The sequence below is a fragment of the Trichomycterus rosablanca genome, chromosome 14 (genome assembly GCF_030014385.1).
Source record: "Trichomycterus rosablanca isolate fTriRos1 chromosome 14, fTriRos1.hap1, whole genome shotgun sequence".
In the NCBI taxonomy this organism is placed as follows: domain Eukaryota; kingdom Metazoa; phylum Chordata; class Actinopteri; order Siluriformes; family Trichomycteridae; genus Trichomycterus; species Trichomycterus rosablanca.
The window spans coordinates 26,552,849-26,572,628 of record NC_086001.1 but is presented as its reverse complement, the minus strand read 5'-3'; the positions used below and the strand labels follow the sequence as shown (position 1 = coordinate 26,572,628).

General features: G+C 38.2%; 1 protein-coding gene and 1 pseudogene across 1 annotated transcript; one reads left to right on the top strand and one right to left on the bottom strand.

The window, feature by feature from the left end:
- Positions 1 to 3,655: 3,655 nt before the first annotated feature.
- Positions 3,656 to 18,390, bottom strand: LOC134326254 (zinc finger protein 665-like; annotated as a pseudogene).
- Positions 11,342 to 12,199, top strand: LOC134326822 (zinc finger protein 79-like; the record flags this gene model as incomplete). Its single annotated transcript, XM_063008976.1, is given in 1 exon segment — positions 11,342 to 12,199. A coding segment is annotated over 1 exon segment (858 nt), but the record flags the coding sequence as incomplete, so codon positions are not given.
- Positions 18,391 to 19,780: the final 1,390 nt, after the last annotated feature.

Sequence of the window (19,780 nt, the reverse complement as noted above, 5' to 3'; positions counted from 1 at the left end):
TTTATCAAAGTTTAAAACCTGTGTGATAAAAAGTGAAATTGTGTATGTCGACCATTAAATGTGACAGAACTGATGGATTTACTCATTTCGTTATGTTTACTTAACATTAGGTTAACAGTTAGCTAATACACCACTTGGGTCTATGGCAGATATTTTAAATAATGGTTGTGTTGGTTTGTGCTGTAATGAGTATAACGGAACGTTAACTGTGGTGAAATAAACTTTGGTTTGCTTTTAAACGAAACGTCTGCATGCGTGTGTAACCCAGGTGGTAGGGGGGAAAAACCTACTAGCCACCTTACAACAAGGGTATAGTTATACTTGGGGATGCAGCAGAAATGGTCAGTGATGCACAGAGTCAGGAATTTACAAAGTTTAAAATTTTTATTACCACAGAAATAAAAGACAATTAAAACATCAAGTTCATCACAATCCCTTGGGTCCCAGAGCTGCCAGTGGAGGGAGTAGAACAAAGTGGGCTTGTCCAAAAGTCCTATTGCACGACGACAACAGACTCAGTCCAATTTACTCAGCAAAAACCGCCACTACAAAGAAAAGAGAAAGAAGGGTATACATTTACCTTCCTAAAGGCGACACTTTCTACCGTCACAGAGAGGAAACTACCACCTTACACTATGACTTAGGTCAGGGACTAGCATACACACATAGGAGCCTAAGTCTACATAAAAACCTATACAAATGGGATCAGTTTTATAACACACAAAAATATACTCAAATCATATGCAAAATAAGTCATTAATAATACACTCTCCAATCTATCAAATGAACAAATAATAAATCACACTACCACAAAACGATGTAAAGGAAAAACCTATCCACTGGTACAAGCTTCATTAGACATAAGCTACTATGGCTAAAAGTTCATTTAAAACCTCTAGAGTCACAAATAAGGCGGCTTAACGTTAAAACTTTAAAATACGGGAACGGAGGCACACTGCACAAACACAGCGCTTATTTCTTTACACATATAAGAGAGCAAGCACTTAACTTTGGGAAGGGTGAGCGTTCTCACCCTTCCGCATCTCCGACACGCGTCACAATCTGTTGGCTCCGGCCCCTTAGTGGCTCCCATCATTCTCGTGCCACTCGGACTAAGTCCGCCTCATCCTCGAACCAGCAGAATAGTCGACCAGCCGACGCCGTCTTTAGTTCGCAAAGCGATCCCTTTCCGTTGTCTCTCTCTCATTCTGTGTTAGTTCGTTTGTAGTTCTCCGCGTGCAGCTCCCATCCCGGCTTCCTGTGTCCCGTTCCCTCTTTTTCGGACTTGTCCACTCGTCCTTTTTTATTCGTTCCGCCGCCCGCCCGTTCCTATCATCTCTCCACAGTCGCGTCCTTCCCAGGTGTCACCAATTAACTCACTACTCCTCCAATTTAGTCACTCGTGACACGTGCTCGGGTAAGCTAATAGTGGAAAAGATTGTTAGCTAGCTAGCTAATTCGTTAGCCATCCACTTTCAAAAGTAAATAATGACTTGTAATAATGTGCGTTTTTACACTGTGTTGATCTGCTGAGCGTTAAAGAATTTGTTTTTCTTTTTAAAGTTGTAATTGGGTTTAATTGAGCTATGTAGGGATGAATGAAGAGAGCTAAATATCTCCCTATCCAGATAATAATTTTATTCACATACATTTTTGAGAACACAATTTAGCATTCTTGTTTTTTCCCTCTGCAGAGTTCTGAAGATCCCTTTCATGAAGTGGAAATGGTCAAGGAATAATACTACTGTTTTTATTTTGGGTACACATTGCTGTTTTTAAAAGATGTACCAAGAGCCAAGGTGAAAACTTATGAAATATTTGTTGTTTAAATAAATGATATTTATAAACAGAAGTTGTAAGTTGATTCATTATAAAGTTTAAAGAAACTGGGAAACATTTATTAGTCAAGTCTAGAAATGACGAACATAAGCACTGTTAACTTTAGACAATAAGTTATGTGAATATAGCTGAAGTTTTATGAACTTAAAAGTGTGTGTTAAAATAGTGAGGAATTGAACGTTTGACTAGATAGTTCATTTTCTAAAATGGATAAAATAAACATATTAAGTTATTTTGACTCAGTGCATCAAGTTGAAACAATGAATAAGGTGAGACATTTAAATGTTTGTTGTATTGTTATATTGATGGAAAACATGATTAAGTGATGATTATTAAATCACAGGGTGTGATGATTAATGGGATTGGGAGAGGGGCATCAGTAAAATTTGGATCTGGGCCACATATGGCATGGTAACAGTTGTTTTACATGTGGTTGAGTTGTGGGTCATTTCTGGCCCTGCTGGTTTAAAGGTGGCTGAGATGTGGCCCTTTTATGGCTGTAAAACGGCCGAGTTCCGGCAACCGCATCTGGCCCTCATCTGTGCCATCATTCCATGTGGTATGTGGGCCACAAGTAAGTGCCGGACGTGGCTCTTTCACCGGCATTTAGTACAAAAACACCAACAACAAATCATCTGTAGTCAACCTTTTCTTCACTAGGATTTATGTGAACTGGGTTTTATGCACTAGAAGATGTTGGGATAATTAAATGTAAATGTGAGTATTTCTTTTAACAAAGGAGTTTAGCTACCACTAATTTGGTCTATAGATAAACACAAAGAACAAATCTCATGACTCATGATGATAGAACAATGCAACACTGTTCAGTCCACAGCCCTCCATTCACACCTTCTCATGTACATTCTGATTGAGGACGGTTCATTATTTGCTAAGTGGAAATCATCTAAAGACTAGAATTTTGGAGTGTAGACCTAGAAGTGTTAAAGTAAGAGAAAACTTAGCATTCATAATATGAAGAATTTATGCAAACACCATAAAGACCAGGGTAAAATTCTTTCACAAAAAAAAAAAAGTAAAAGTTGTGGTGTTTATTAAAGTAGATTAAACTTGAATACAAAATAAAAACAGATTCAGATCTGAGATTGGTACATTACACCACATTACATTTGATGATTAATGATCATATTCATACCATCATGTACATTTGATAATTGAAGTAGAACAGTTCTAGTGTATATTTGAAAATTAAACATGACTTCAGTCACAAAAACTGTAACTTCTGTGTGACCGTACTGGTGTCTATTAAAAATGCTGCTTCCAGTAAAACTTCATCCGCACTATAAGCAGCAATATGGGTCATCCTCTTATGTGAATGCGCTGGTGTGGTGTACTTAAAGGATATTCCTTTCACTAAAGTTCTTTTCAGACAGTAAACGGTGATATGACTTCTCTCCAGTGTGAATGCGCTGGTGTTGTTGGAGAACATAATGTGCAATAATACTTCCCACACTCTTAACAGTGATGTCGTTTTTCTATGTGAATACGCTGATGCTGTTTGAGATTATTTTCATGAGCAAAAATCTTTCCACACTCTGAGCAGTGATATGGTTTCTCTCCTATGTGAATACGCTGGTGTTTTTGAAGGGTACCATGTTGAGCAAAACTCTTTCCACACTCTGAGCAGTAATATGTTTTTTTCTCCTGTGTGAATACGCTGGTGTTTTTGAAGGTGACCCTGTTGAGCAAAACTCCTCCCACAATCTGAGCAGTGATACGGTGTCTCTCCTGTGTGAACACGCTGGTGTACTTTAAGGTCACTACTTTGAATAAAACTCTTTCCACACTCTGAGCAGTATTATGGTTTCTGTCCTGTGTGAACACGCTGGTGTTTTTGGAGTGTATTCTGACGAGAAAAACTGTTTCCACACTCTGAGCAGTGATTCGGCTTCTCTCCTGTATGAATGCGCTGGTGTTGTTTGAGATGACTCTGCATAGTAAAATTCTTTCCACACTCTGAACAGTGATATGGCTTCTCTCCTGTGTGAATGCGCTGGGGTTGTTTGAGATGACTCTGCATAGTAAAATTTTTTCCACACTCTGAACAGTGATATGGCTTCTCTCCTGTATGAATACGCTGGTGTTGTTGGAGATTACTCTGTGTAGTAAAACTCTTCCCACACTCTGAGCAGTGATGAAAGTTCTTCATGTTTATGCTTTAATAAGACTGTAGAAACTGTTTCCTTGGAAAGCAACAGAAACGAAAAAACAAGTCAATTAATTAGAATTACTTTTACTACATTAATACCACAATAATATTAAACTCATCACCTAGTAATAAAAACATTAAATTCACTTCACGTCTAAGTGAGAATCTGAATTCAAAGAACATCAGAATAAAATACTTATAAATACTGCAGATATTAATAATTAAATAACTATAAATAACTTGATATAAATAAATATATAAGAGATCTGACTTTCTCAACATCAGTCCTGCACCAAGCAAATCTAATCCAGTTCATGACAGGACTAATAATTAGCTCACAAGTGTAAATCTTTGGTGTGCTGGGAGTAAAAAAGGGCTTCATAAAACACCACAATTATGAGCATAAAACTATTTTAAACAGTCTGAATATATTAACCTAATAATATTAAATAACATAATAAAATAAAAAGAACAACAAATGCAACATAAATGTAAAATAAACTAAATATAAAGAAAACCCTTTACCTTCCTGTTAGAATCCTGGCAGCCACTTTAACAAAGCTGGTGTCTCCAGCAGGTCGTTTCTAATGAAGAACGTGCAGAAGATCCTTCTTACCAAGTGACTCAGCTACAAGTCTAGAGTTTAGTCCTTAAATAGAGCTGAGGACAAAGACCCAAGACCAGTTAAAAACTCTGCATTGGTCAATCATCAGACAACCATTCACACCTTCTTGTGTGAAGTACTAGCTCATTATCTATGGAACATGTGCAAATGAACTAGATGGAGCCACAAAGCATGATGGGTGAAGTCAAACTACACCTATTTATCTCAGCAGAGAAGTTATTTACATTTAATCCTAAACACAAACAAGGAATTGAAAGGCTATTCTGTAAAGTGAAATGACATGAACTTAGATAAAGCTTTTATGATAAGAATGTAAGTCATGTAAAATGCTGTATGTATATTTGTGTGAATTAGTTTCTACTGTATATGAGGAACAATAAGAAAACTATAAGACGAAACACCCACCTATAGATTTATCTGTATTTATGGTGTAGAAATATTTACTGTGCACTTGTGTGTCTGTGAACTGTTTGATTACTACTGCGGTCAAGCCTCCACTTCAAAATGCTCAGTCAAATCAGCCCCCACGTTGTTTGTGAAGATGTGCGTATACTAAACATTACGGTAAAAGCGTCTGGCGGAACTATTTAGGATAGAATTTCAGGCTTTAAAATAACAGGTTTGGTAATAACTGGACATTATGATTTTACTTTAAATTTAAAGTCAACTAAAGTGTAATCTAAGCTCATTTCCGTTTTAATTTAGATTGTTATTAAATGGAATAATCTTGATTAGATGAATTGTTATTGTTATTAAAATGAATTCTATTGTTTCCACAGAACAATTCCACTTCATAATGATAGTACACAACATGTAGGTTACAAATACATTCTAGAAATGTGACAATATAAAAGGCCTTTATTATAAAGTTTAAGGGTACCAAAAAAATAGTGTTTAAATCAGGGGCCACATAAGAAACTGGGACTGTTGTGGAGGGCCGGACCAATAAGGTGAACTTAATTCTGCTCAATATTCATTTTGTCTCTTTATTTACATTTTCAGCATTTAGCAGATATCTTTATCCAAAGCGATTTACAATACAGTTACAGTATACAGTCTGAGCAGTTGAGGGTTAAGGGCCTTGCTCAAGGGTCCATCAGCAGCAACCTGGCTGTGGTGGGGTTTGAACCTTCTAATTACTAGTCCAGTACCTTAACCACTAGGCTACGACTGCTCACTCTTTATTAAAAGCAGTACATTGTACAGTTCTAATAAGCTGTTAATGTTTAGATGTTACAATCAGAAAATGTTCTTATATTTCTGTTTCGTATCATAACAGCGATTTAGAGCCTAAATTCTGATCCTTAACCAGCATTACACCTGACTTCAGTTAATAAATACTTCAGAAGATGACTAATATTTTACCACCGCTACAGGGTCTGTATTTTTGCTCCTTGACATTCTAATCTTAAGGCTGGGTTCAGAAATAGGGGTTGGTTCAGGATCTGGTTCCTTTCTTTTGAAGTAAAAACAGTAAAATCCATAAAATCTTTAATGATCTTTTTTACCCACCGCCATCAGACTACAACGAGTCTTTTCACAGTCGAGGCAGCCAGATCTAATGTTGCTGGACTGATTAGGGCTGTTTTTCCTTGATCGTAAACCACTTATTCACTGAAGTCACTTTATTTTCTAGACCCCAAATTTGCTGTCACATTTTGTTATTGTCATTATTATTATTGTTATTAATAATCTAGTGATAGTAATGGTAATAATGTTGATAACAGTGGTGATAATGGCAGCGGTAATTATAATGGTAATAATAAATGTGTATATTGATACTTTATTGATACAGTATACTGTTTTTACTCCATATTTGTATATAGCGGTGCCCCTGTATATTCCTCCCTTACTGTTTTTCTTCTATATTCTAGAATTGTGCAATATGTGTAGAGTTCTGTTTAGAGTTCTGTGTTTTGCTGCTGTAATGAAACAATTTCCATCAGGATTAATAAAGTTCTATCTTATCTATCTATATCATATTATTTTTATTTGACAGTTCTCCAAGTTTGCATAGTAAAAAATAACATATTACAGAAATAACAGCTGAAGTACAATTTCAGGTGCTGAAACTTCAATGTACAACTGAATACAACTGAACTGTAGCAAATATTTAAGAATGCAGTATGTGGTGTGGGACTGTAATCATTATACAACAGATAAATGGGTTATACAGCTGACAGTAGTAGTAATACAATATTCCCAGCAAAACAACTTACAATAATAAATCAGATAGAATCTAAAGCAACTGAGTTATTGACACCATATAAACACCTCAGAAAACAGTCTAAAATGTTTAGCTAATATCAATTTAATATTATGTTCATAACACACATCACATCTTCACAAGTGAAATCATCTTAAATCTAGTCTATATATGTCATATCATTTTATGCTTGTTTTAACTAGTTTTAAGTAATTTTACCTAATGAAAGTGTCTGGTTCCTATGAAAGATAGTCGTGCTTGATTCAAGCATTATTTCTTGGATGATGCAATTTTGTTCAAAGGAATAAAACTTTCTCTAGATCAAATGTCAAGAGGTTTGAATTTAAGAAGATTTCACAACAACAGGATTAATTTGAGACATTACGACATTTGTTGATAACGGCTTTCTTCAGTTTGTCTTTCTCAACTGGTTCCCATCCATGCAGTTTACCACAGATCATGGTATAAGCTGCAGTAGAAAATAAAATGAACGTATGTACAGTGATTGGCTTTATAAATGAGTACTAAGAGTCTACAACACATCTATCCACAGCACTGCTATACTGGTTATACTGACCACAATGTAATGACCGCTACCCACACTGTGTACATCTAAGGTTGCTTCAGTATGAAATGAGAAAGCTAAAAGATACTTACTTAGTATTCCATTCACTTTGGATTTATCCAGCCTCTTCTTCCCCTCTGGAACTTTGACATGCTTTCCAAACGTAACAGAGTTGATGCACTCCTCACGTCCTCAAGTCCTTTTTTGCCTCCTGTTGAACTGCTGCCAGTCTGGTCCACTGTTTGGGTATAACTCATGTTGGGCAGGTCTAGCATTTGGGATTGGAAGTCCACTCTCGAGTCCTTTGTGTTCCTTAACCTGGTCTAAGACGTCCCAGACTGCCTGCAACTGCTCAATATCTAGAAAAAAGCAAACATATATAGATAATTGTTATTATATTTTATTCTCAATCTGTCTTTTAGCAAACAACTAAATAGGAAATATGTGAAACACTTACAGTACTGTGCAACAGTTTTAGCCACCTGAGAAAATGAGAGTTTAAAAGCTATAAAACATTAATACAGTAAGTAGTGCTTTTCTGTATGTGAATGTATAGTTTAATATTATTTGTGGTTATCATCCAGTACCTAGTTTGGTTAATCAACACATTGTTTTAAATTAAGTGTGCTGGTGATTTAACAAATTCATACAACCAAGGAGAACATCTGGAAACAAACGTTCTTCACACCAGCTCACATACATCTACTTTTTTACTTTTTACTGTATTTATGATTGTTTGTACTATGATTGTTTATAACTTCCTATATAATCTTAGGAGTCTAAGACTTTTGTGTAGTCTGTATTTCCTGTTCAAAACTGTCAACATATCAGTAAAAAACTTGTGGTCATGATGTGATACTCTGTGTTTGCCTTCAATATTCAGCAAACAATTAAATATATGGAAGCCAAGTTCCTCAAAAACAAATCATTCCTTGCTCTTCCTGCTTGCAATTGTTATGAGGTGGGGAGGAAGGACCCAAGGATGCGGAGGTTTAACTACAAAGGGTTTTATTTATTAAATCATAAACATAATATACATAAAATAAAAGGAATAACAATAACAAAAAACACTTCGGGGAATCCCGAAGGCAGCCGGACGTCGGGGGCTGAAAAGGAACAAAAAAAGCATACAAAAGAAAAGGGGAAGCGCGAGGCGCGAACCCAGGACTCTTGCCTCCCGACCGGGAGCTTTAACAGCCTGCCACAGCGGCGCTAGTGGCAGACTCGCTCCCGGCGCTATTGAAGCAAAGAGTGGGTTCGCGAGATGGAACACCTCGCGCTGTTGGCCGAAGAAGGGGGGGTAACACCGACAATAGCTGCGTGGCATGGCGCTTTCCAGCAACTTATGCTGGCTAGAGCCATGCCAGCTACCGGGTGTGATTGATTTGCGGGTTTCAAAAGTTAAAGGCAAAGGCGCTGTCACCAGCCAGGGTGGCTGGGAAGTGGCCATTTGCTCATGCGCTCCAGAGGGCGGAACGTGACGCTGTCACCAGCGGTAGCTGGGAGGGGGTCACGTTCCTCTGGGCGCAATAATGGGGTCTCTAGGTGGCGGCGGCACGGCGGCTCGACGGCTCGGCGGCAGCGGCCCGACGGCGACCTGAGGGCGGCAACCAGGCGGCGGCGGCGGCACGACAGCGGCGGCACTATGGCGGCAGCTTGGCGGCGGCGGCGGCGTGGTGGCGCCCACTAGCGGTGGCCCGGCGGCAGCGGCACGGCGGCGGCGGCACAGTGCGGCGGCACAACCTAAAGATAAAAAACAATAAACATAAAAGGACACCGCAGTGTCAAACAAACTCAAAGAAAGAAAAAAGAATCAGCCAACAAGAGCAGAAGGTGCGACGGCTACAGCTCTGCACCTATCCCTTAAATAAGGGAAGGCACAGGTGTAGCCCATTCGCCCTAACGAGCTGGCCAGGTACTTAAAGGCACAGCTCGTTTCTGCTCTGTAAGGCCTGTGGCGTCAGGGAGAGATGGTACATTCCCCTGATGCCACAGAGCCTAACATCAATCATCACCTGGTTCCCATGGTCTGTCTTTATCTGATTCAGGTGTGGCTGTAAGTTGTAGCTTAGTATGTGTTAGCTTTAGGTTGTACCTTCACTTTTCCTGGTAAACGTTTATAAAAAAGGTTTAGTTTGCATTTTTATTTCAGGTTCATCTTTTTCTTCTCTATTTATTTTATCCATTGAAAGGGTTTTGTTGTTTTATTTTTTTATATTGTTTTTTAATTCAATTTTATTTATGTTTACGACCGATCACCGCCCATTGAATAACAATGGAACCGGTGATCAGGTCCATATGCAATTCACAATGACCACTAATTACAATGGCCATGTGTGTCTTTTACACATGATTGGGGAAAAAGACACACATTTACCCCAATTGTGATTTAAATATGGACCTGATCACTGGTTCCATTGTTATGCAATGGCGGGTGATCGGTCGTTATGCAAATCAACTGCATATAAGGTTGGGGCAGTCGCTGCTGTAAACAGACCGAGTACAAGTACAGTCTGTGTTCTTGTAGTTATGAACTGCTCTAATTCTCAGCTGTTTTAACAAGATTTGAACGGAAGGTAAAGGTCTTATTTTCAGGTTTTTATTTCCTTCTCTTTATTAACATTTATGTTTTCTCAGTGAGCTCGTATCACTGCTCAGAATGTAGAAAGTGCTTAAAATATTTCTTATATATATATTAATAATACTTAAAATTTCTACATCATAAATACAGATAAAATCTGTTTCCTGTTATAGTTTTCTTATTGTTCCTCATATACAGTAGAAACTAATTCACACAAATATACATACAGCATTTTACATGACTTAGATTCTTATCATAAAAGCTTTATCTAAGTTCATGTCATTTCACTTTACAGAATAGCCTTTCAATTCCTTGTTTGTGTTTAGGATTAAATGTAAATAACTTCTCTGCTGAGATAAATAGGTGTAGTTTGACTTCACCCATCATGCTTTGTGGCTCCATCTACTTAATTTGCACACGTTCCATAGATAATGAGCTAGTACTTCACACAAGAAGGTTTGAATGGTTGTCTGATGATTGACCAATGCAGATATTTTAACTGGTCTTGGGTCTTTGTCCTCAGCTCTATTTAAGGACTAAACTCTAGACTTGTAGCTGAGTCACTTGGTAAGAAGGATCTTCTGCACGTTCTTCATTAGAAACGACCTGCTGGAGACACCAGCTTTGTTAAAGTGACTGCCAGGATTCTAACAGGAAGGTAAAGGGTTTTCTTGTTTGTTTCTTTTACATTTATGTTGCATTTGTTGTTGTTTTTATTTTATGATGTTATTTAATATTATCAGGTTAATATATTCAGACTGTTTAAAATAGCTTTATGCTCATAATTGTGGTGATTTATGAAGCCCTTTTTACTCCCAGCACACCAAAGATTTACACTTGTGAGCTAATTATTAGTCCTGTCATGAACTGGATTAGATTTGCTTGGTGCAGGACTGATGTTGAGAAAGTCAGATCTCTTATATCTTTATTTATATCAAGTTATTTATAGTTATTTAATTATTAATATCTGCAGTATTTATAAGTATTTTATCCTGATGTTCTTTGAATTCAGATTCTCACTTAGACGTGAAGTGAATTTCATGTTTTTATTACTAGGTGATGAGTTTAATATTATTGTGGTATTAATGTAGTAAAAGTAATTCTAATTAATCGACTTGTTTCTTAGTTTCTGTTGCTTTCCAAGGAAACAGTTTCTACAGTCTTATCAAAGCATAAACATGAAGAACTTTCATCACTGCTCAGAGTGTGGGAAGAGCTTTACTGCGCTGAGTCATCTCCAACGACACCAGCGCATTCATACAGAAGAGAAACCATATCACTGCTCAGAGTGTGGGAAGAGTTTTACTATGCAGAGTAATCTCAAACAACACCAGCGCATTCACACAGGAGTGAAGCCATATCACTGCTCAGAGTGTGGGAAGAGTTTTATTAAGCAGAGTAATCTCAAACAACACCAGCATATTCACACAGGAGAGAAGCCATATCACTGCTCAGAGTGTGGAAGAAATTTTACTATGCAGAGTAGTCTCAAACAACATCAGCGCATTCACACAGGAGAGAAGCCGTATTACTGCTCAGAGTGTGGAAGCAGTTTTTCTCGTCAGACTATGCTCCAAAAACACCAGCGCATTCACACAGGAGTGAAGTCATTTCAGTGTTCAGAGTGTGGAAAGAGTTTCACTCAAAGTAGTGACCTTAAAGTACACCAGCGTGTTCACACAGGAGAGAAGCCGTATCACTGTTCAGAGTGAGGAAAAAGTTTTGCTGTCAGCAGTGCCCTTAAAATACACCAGCGCAGTCACACAGGAGCAAAGCCATATCACTGCTCAGAGTGTGGAAAGAGTTTTGCTGAACAGGGTAACCTTCAAAAACACCAGCGTATTCACACAGGAGAAAAACCATATTACTGCTCAGAATGTGGAAAGAGTTTTGCTGCACAGGGTAACCTTCAAAAACACCAGCGTATTCACACAGGAGAAAAACCCTATAACTGCTCAGAGTGTGGAAAGAGTTTTGCTCGACAGGGTAACCTTCAAATACACCAGCGTATTCACACAGGAGAAAAACCTTATAATTGCACTGAGTGTGGAAAAAGTTTTGCTGAAAGTAGTACCCTTCAAATACACCAGCGTATTCACACAGGAGAGAAACCGTATAACTGCACTGAGTGTGGAAAGAGTTTTACTCAAAGTAGTGCCCTTAAAGTACACCGACGTATTCACACAGGGGAGAAACCGTATCACTGCTCAGAGTGTGGAAAGATTTTTGCTCATGAATATAATCTCAAACGGCATCAGCGTATTCACATAGAAAAACTACATCACTGTTAAGAGTGTGGGAAGTATTTTATTGCACATTATGTTTTCCAACAACACCAGCGCATTCACACAGGGGAGAGGTCATATCACAGTTCACTGTCTGAAAAGAACTTTAGTGAAAGGAATATCCTTTAAGTACACCACACCAGCGCATTGACATAAGAGGATGACCCATATTGCTGCTTACAGTGCGGATGAAGTTTTACTGGAAGCAACATTTTTAATAGACACCAGTACGGTCACACAGAAGTTACGTTTTTGTGACTGAAGTCGTGTTTCATTTTCAAATATCCACTAGAACTGTTCTACTTCAATTATCAAATGTACATGATGGTATGAATATGATCATTAATCATCAAATGTAATGTGGTGTAATGTACCAACCTCAGATCTGAATCTGTTTTTGTTCATTATTCAAGTTTAATCTACTTTAATAAACACAGAACAACTTTTACTTTCAAGTGGAAGAATTTTACCCTGGTCTTTATGGTGTTTTTGAAGTTTTCATAAATTAATAGCCTCTTACTTTAACACGTCTAGGTCTACACTCCAAAATTCTAGTCTTTAGATGATTTCCACTTAGCAAATAATGAACCGTCCTCAACCAGAATGTACATGAGAAAGTGTGAATGGAGGGCTGTGGACTGAACAGTGTTGCATTGTTCTATTATCATGAGTCTTTGTTCTTTGTGTTTATCTATAGACCAAATTAGTGGTAGCTAAACTCCTTTGTCAAAAGAAATACTCATATTTACGTTTAATTATCCCACCATCTTCTAGTGCATAAAACCCAGTTCATATAAATCCTAATACAGACTGAACTGACATGTTTTAAAATTACATTTAAAAATAAATAAATACTATTGTGATAGTTCAGGTGTTTTCTTATCTTGGAGGTGACCAATTGACCAAGACCAACTTAGGGGTCAGGAGACAAGTGTTTCTTTATTGATGAATAAATGTGTTTGTTACACTGTAAATTCCATCCGAGTCCTGTGTGTGATGAGAGTTTGGTTTTGAATCCAATGTCAGCAAATGTTTCCTTGGTTGTTTAGTGGGACGTCTAAACTCACGGTCAATGTATTTGTATGTAGGCTTGAGCTAGACGTCTATAAGAAGCAGCACGGTCGGACCTGGTTAGTACTTGGATGGGAGACCGCTTGGGAATACCAGGTGCTGGAAGCTTTTATCCACACACACCCACCTTCACTCCAAACCTCCTGTTACACACTGACCCAGCGGCTTTTTCTTCATCAAAGCTACACAATGAGACAAAGATCAGCTCATACTTTAATTCTTACTACAGTAAAACACAGTCAACTGACTTTTAAACTGAAGCTCAAAATAATGTACAGACATTGTCGCCATCTAGTGATGCTAGAAATAAATAAGTGAAATGTTTATTTTGTACCTTGGTTTTATATTATTTGTACAAACATTTGTTTTATGCAACTTTAAACCTGTAATAAAAGAAAAAGTGGGTGTGGCCCATACAGGGATCAAACCCACGACCTTGGCGTTATTAGCACCATGCTCTTACCAACTGAGCTAACCGGCCTGTGTACAAGGGCAGGGCATATACCCACATACCCGATTCTACCCTGACAGCCCTTCAGTTACTTATTCTGGGCGGCACGGTGGCTAAGTGGGTAGCACTGTCGCCTCACAGCAAGAAGGTCCTGGGTTTGATCCCCTGGTGGGGCGGTCCGGGTCCTTTCTGTGTGGAGTTTGCATGTTCTCCCTGTGTCTGCATGGGTTTACTCCGGGTGCTCCGGTTTCCTCCCACAGTCCAAAGACATGCAAGTGAGGTGAATTGGAGACACTAAATCATCCAAGACTGTGTTTGATATAACCTTGTGAACTAATGAACCCTGTGTGAAGATAAACTACCGTTCCTGTCATGAATGTAACCAAAAGTGTAAAACATAAAATCCTAATAAACAAATAAACATAAACAGTTATTTATTCTTAAAAGAAAAATACATGACAGTGTAGAATACTTTTATTCTACACAGTCTAAATTTCTAGTCTTCTGCCATGTGCAGTACAAGAATTCACTAAATTACACAGCAGTTCTCTTTATTTTTATTTATTTATTTTTGCCATTGATAAAATTGATTGTAACCAATTATAAAGGTCATGTCACGTTCATTAGGTGAAATAAAGCCAGAATTAAAGATTGCAGAATAACAGGGTGGTATAGCCTGAGGTAAACCTTAGCAAGTCATGTGACCCATGTGTACCAACGTCTGTGTCTCTGTGGCGCAAAACATCCAGTAAACAACAGTCCTACAAGCACAAACATCCACCTGATAAGTCACCAGAGAACAGCTGTCCAAAGTGGAAGAACGTCCTTTTGGTTTCAGTAGATGATAAATGAAGATACTCGCCCAACGTGGGGCTCAAACCCACGACCCTGAGATTAAGAGTCTCGTGCGCTACCGACTGAGCTAACAGAGCTTAAGCAGCATGTCAAAACAGACAGCTCATCGGTCAGACCATCAGAGAGATGTAGGTTTAATTCACTAATATCACGACCAGAATAAGAACTAATTCACAGTTTACAAACAAACACAATTCAGAATAAGCAACAGAAACAGACACAGACTTACTGTCACTTTTAAACTACTACCTTGACTTGTTTTGAGTTATGGGATTTGCAGTATGATGTTGTTTGATGTTTGTTGGTGATGAAAAGGAGGCTGGTCTATAGAATCCACAATTAATGCCAACTTCAGAGGTTATACAGTTTGAAAAAGTTTGCATTCCACAGGAAACACCCCCCCCCCCCCCACTGTTAAAAAAGTAATAAGTAACGTTTATTCTGAGTACATTTTAAATGAGTTACATTTTACTTTTTACTTGAGTACATTTTTAGACTAGTAATTTTACTTGTACTTAAGTAAAAATGTATTAAAGTAATAGTACTTTTAATTTTACTCTTTCCACCTCTGTATTTTAGCAATATGGAGACTTTTTGTTTAAATGTACCAACATACCTGAGTGAAATGTTAAAGTTCCCAATACATCTGAATACAGAATATCAACAAACTATCAATGTTCAAAGTGTAATTAGCGATATATTACCAGTATGGAGACTTTTGATATCCTCAATAGAGCTGAACACAGAATTCCACTTATCAATCAATGCTAAGTGTAATAATTGATATATTATGATATCACAAATAGCTGAACCCAGAATTCCAGTACAATAACAATGCTAAATGTAGTTATCTTAGCAAAAAATGGATGCTTTTTGTTAAAATGTAACAACATGCCTGAGGAAAATGTCGATATCCTCAATACAGCGGAACACAGAACTTCACTTAGCAATCAGTGCTAAGTGTAATTAGTGATATAATATCTATATGGAGACAACCTTGAAAAATGTTGATGTTCTTATTATACCAAATATCTTTTACCTCAGTGCCATACGTGAGCTGAACAATTTACTCAGTTTACTCACTCCTATGTGGACTTTGTGGCTACTCAGACCACACCTCTGTTATGTTGATTCCAGCGTACAGACCGCTCACCAGTCGCTACAAACCAGAACTAAAACAGGTAAAGACCTGGCTAGCGGTAGCCTTCTCTGCTCTTCAGTACACTGACTGGGACATGTTTTTATTTATCTAAAAACAGGACAGAAGCTTTCAGGAATCAATAATGAGACCGAGAGTTAAGGTTCAATATGTAGATATTTTATTAGCAAACAAGCAAAATACATAAATGACACATAAATGACCATAACAATACTAATTCTAGACTGGATAGGTGGCCATTTGCCCAGACTGTAACAATTGCTCAAGTATATGAAAACATCAGATTGTACAAAACTGATTGCCCATAGGCAATCACACTAATTAACGACGCAGATTAAGGGTAGGCAAGTTTAAAGAAATACATTTTAAGGGATGTTTTTAAACTAGGGATTGAATCAATGTCAGAATGTCAAAAGGGAGAGAGTTCCAGAGATGTGGGGCAGAGTAGCTAAAAGCTCTAGCTCCCATATGAGGTATTCCAAAAAGGAGAGAGTTACAATAATCAATTTGAGATGTGACCAGGGCATGAACAAGAACATCTGCACTTCTAGGAGAAAGGAATGGACATAGACGATTTATGTTACGTAAATAGAAATAAGCAGATCGTGTGATATTGTTAATATGTGCATGAAATGAAAGATTGTGAGTGGAAGGAGAGACGACTGAGTTCTTCATCATCACTGAGAATGTATTAGATTTAGAGAGAGGATATTTTCTACCTAGAAGAAGAATTACAGTTTTATGAGCATTTAATGTGAGAAAATTGTAAGAGAACCATGTTCTTAATTCTATTAGACAATCAGAGAGAGATGGAGGAGGAAGAGTAGCCGTGAGCACAGTGGACAGGTATAGCTCTGTGTCGTCTGCATAACAATAAAATTAAATGTTGTATTTCCTAAAGATACAGTACGTCCAATGGAAAGCAGGTAAATTATAAATAGTAGAGGCCCCAGGACAGAGCCCTGAGGGACACCACTAGTAACAGGAGTTACTGTGAACATACTGTACACGTCTAGAAATGTATGAAGAAAACCAATCAAGCACAGTATCACTAAGACCAATATATGCTAGCCGATCCAATACCTTTTATTTTCAATTCACTTCCACTATTAACTGATAGCATTCACTTACATCAGGCTCTAAACCTCCTGGTTCTACCCACCATTCACTCCACTATAGATAATCACATTATTTCCCAGTAATAGTTTACTATTAATAATTTCTTCCCAACACTCACTCACTCACTATATTTTTATATTTTAGCTTGTTTGGTACAATCTGATGAGTCACACTTGTGTCCAAGTGCTGATAAATGTGCAACGCAGCTCCAACACTGTGAGCATCATTTCTGTAAAATGTGAAAGCGCTGGTGTTTTTTTTAAATTACTCTGTATATTAAAACTCTTTCCACACTGTGAGCACTGATACGGTTTCTCTCCAGTGTGAATGCGCTGGTGTATTTTGAGAGCACTCTGTCTATTAAAACTCTTTCCACACTGTGAGCACTGATACGGTTTCTCCCCAGTGTGAATGCGCTGGTGTATTTTGAAATGACTCTGTATATTAAAACTCTTCCCACACTGTGAGCACTGATATGGTTTCTCGACAGTGTGAATGCGCTGGTGTTTTTTGAGATTACTCTGCCCATTAAAGCTCTTTCCACACTGTGAGCACTGATAAGGTTTCTCTCCAGTGTGAATGCGCTGGTGTGTTGTGAGAGCACTCTGTTGATTAAAACTTTCCACACTGTGAGCACTGATACGGTTTCTCTCCAGTGTGAATGCGCTGGTGGATTTTGAGCTTACTCTGTATATTAAAACTCTTTCCACACTGTGAGCACTGATACGGTTTCTCTCCACTGTGAATGCGCTGGTGGATTTTGAGATTACTCTGTACATTAAAACTCTTCCCACACTGTGAGCACTGATACGGTTTCTCTCCAGTGTGAATGCGCTGGTGTTTTTTCAGATCACTCTGTCCATTAAAACTCTTTCCACACTGTGAGCACTGATATGGTTTCTCTCCACTGTGAATGCACTGGTGTATTTTAAGCTTACTCTTTGTATTAAAACTCTTTCCACACTGTGAGCACTGATATGGTTTCTCTCCAGTGTGAATGCGCTGGTGGGTATTGAGAGCACTCTTTGTATTAAAACTCTTCCCACACTGTGAGCACTGATATGGTTTGACTCCAGTGTGAATGCGCTGGTGTCTTTTCAGATCACTCTTTTTATCAAAACTCTTTCCACACTGTGAGCACTGATACGGTTTCTCTCCACTGTGAATGTGCTGGTGTATTTTGAGCTCACTCTGTGTAATAAAACTCTTTCCACACTGTGAGCACTGGTACGGTTTTTCTCCAGTGTGAATGTGCTGGTGTATTTTGAGAGCACTCTTTGTATTAAAACTCTTCCCACACTGTGAGCACTGATATGGTTTGACTCCAGTGTGAATGTGCTGGTGTCTTTTCAGATCACTCTTTTTATCAAAACTCTTTCCACACTGTGAGCACTGATACGGTTTCTATCCAGTGTGAATGCACTGGTGTATTTTGAGCTTACTCTTTGTATTGAAACTCTTCTCACACTGTAAGCACTGATACGGTTTCTCTCCAGTGTGAATGTGCTGGTGCCTTCGGAGAACACTCTGACAATTAAAACTCTTCCCACACTGTGAGCACTGATATGGTTTCTCTCCAGTGTGAATGCGCTGGTGTATTTTGAGAGCACCCTGGGTACTGAAGCTCTTCCCACACTGTGAGCAGACGTTTCCTTCTTCCTGTGTGGGACTGAGAGAGGTGTTAATGCTGACAGTACCAGAGGACGTTTGTTGATTACTGGAGCTTCTGGTGGGCGTCAGATCCTCATGTTCAGTCTTAATCTTCACCAGAGTCTCATATTTATCATGGTTGCAGCTCTTGATGTGATTGTGGAGCTGATTTTGGGTTGTAGAGGAACGTGGACACGAGGAGCAGCAGAAATCCTTGTTCAGTTCTGAAGCAGAAAATTATCAAATACATTTATAACATTATAAATAATCAAATACATTTATAACATTATAAATAATCAAATACATTTATAACATTATAAATAATAAATACTGTTAGTAATTGTTAAACTGAGATCTGATGCTAAAGTCCTGTAACGTGATTCATCCTGCATTCATCATTTCCTGCTCACACTGATCTGCATGAGCACAATACAAGCTTTCACTGTATGATGCTTCATCCCAGGTTCCTCTGATTCTATTCAATCCAAATCTTATTTTACTCAAGATAAAAAATATCTTACTGAGTTCATCTTTATCTTCAGGTTCTTCCTTCTTCACAGGCTTCATCTGGAAACCTCCACACTGTTGGTCCTCTGGGGTGAGGTGTTCCTCAGAGGTGACGTGTTCCACAGGGATCGAGGTTCCTTCACCTGAAATTCATCAATATGTGAAGAAGAAACTCAACAACTGGAGGCAACTGAAGGTTGTGGGTTTAGTTACCACAAATAAATACTACTTAGATTTAATCCAGACTAGAAGTATCAGCACTTCTACACAGGACAGTACGGTACAGTACAGGTTCTAATCCCACTATCCACATTCCCTTATTATTTCTACTATACTAACCACACTGTACTGTACTAACATGGCAAATTGCTCCACATTTACTTACAGAAGTAACTTCCATCTTCTTCCTGCTCCTTTTTTATTAGTTTCTCTTGGAATCCTTCATTTTGTAGATCTATGGGGGTGACGTGTCCCTCTTCTGCTGACTGCATTATTAAAAGATCTGACAGACAGACGGACAGATAGACAAATGTACTTTATTCCCTATTAAAGAGAAATCCAGGAAAATTATTTTAGACTCTTTAACTGTTTATTTTTTAATGCTGTGAGGCTGTAAACAGAGTGAAAATGTTGAAACTATTGTGGGACTGAGCAGCATCAGACAGAAAAGACTTCTAATAGAACTTTTTGGGTTGGTTTC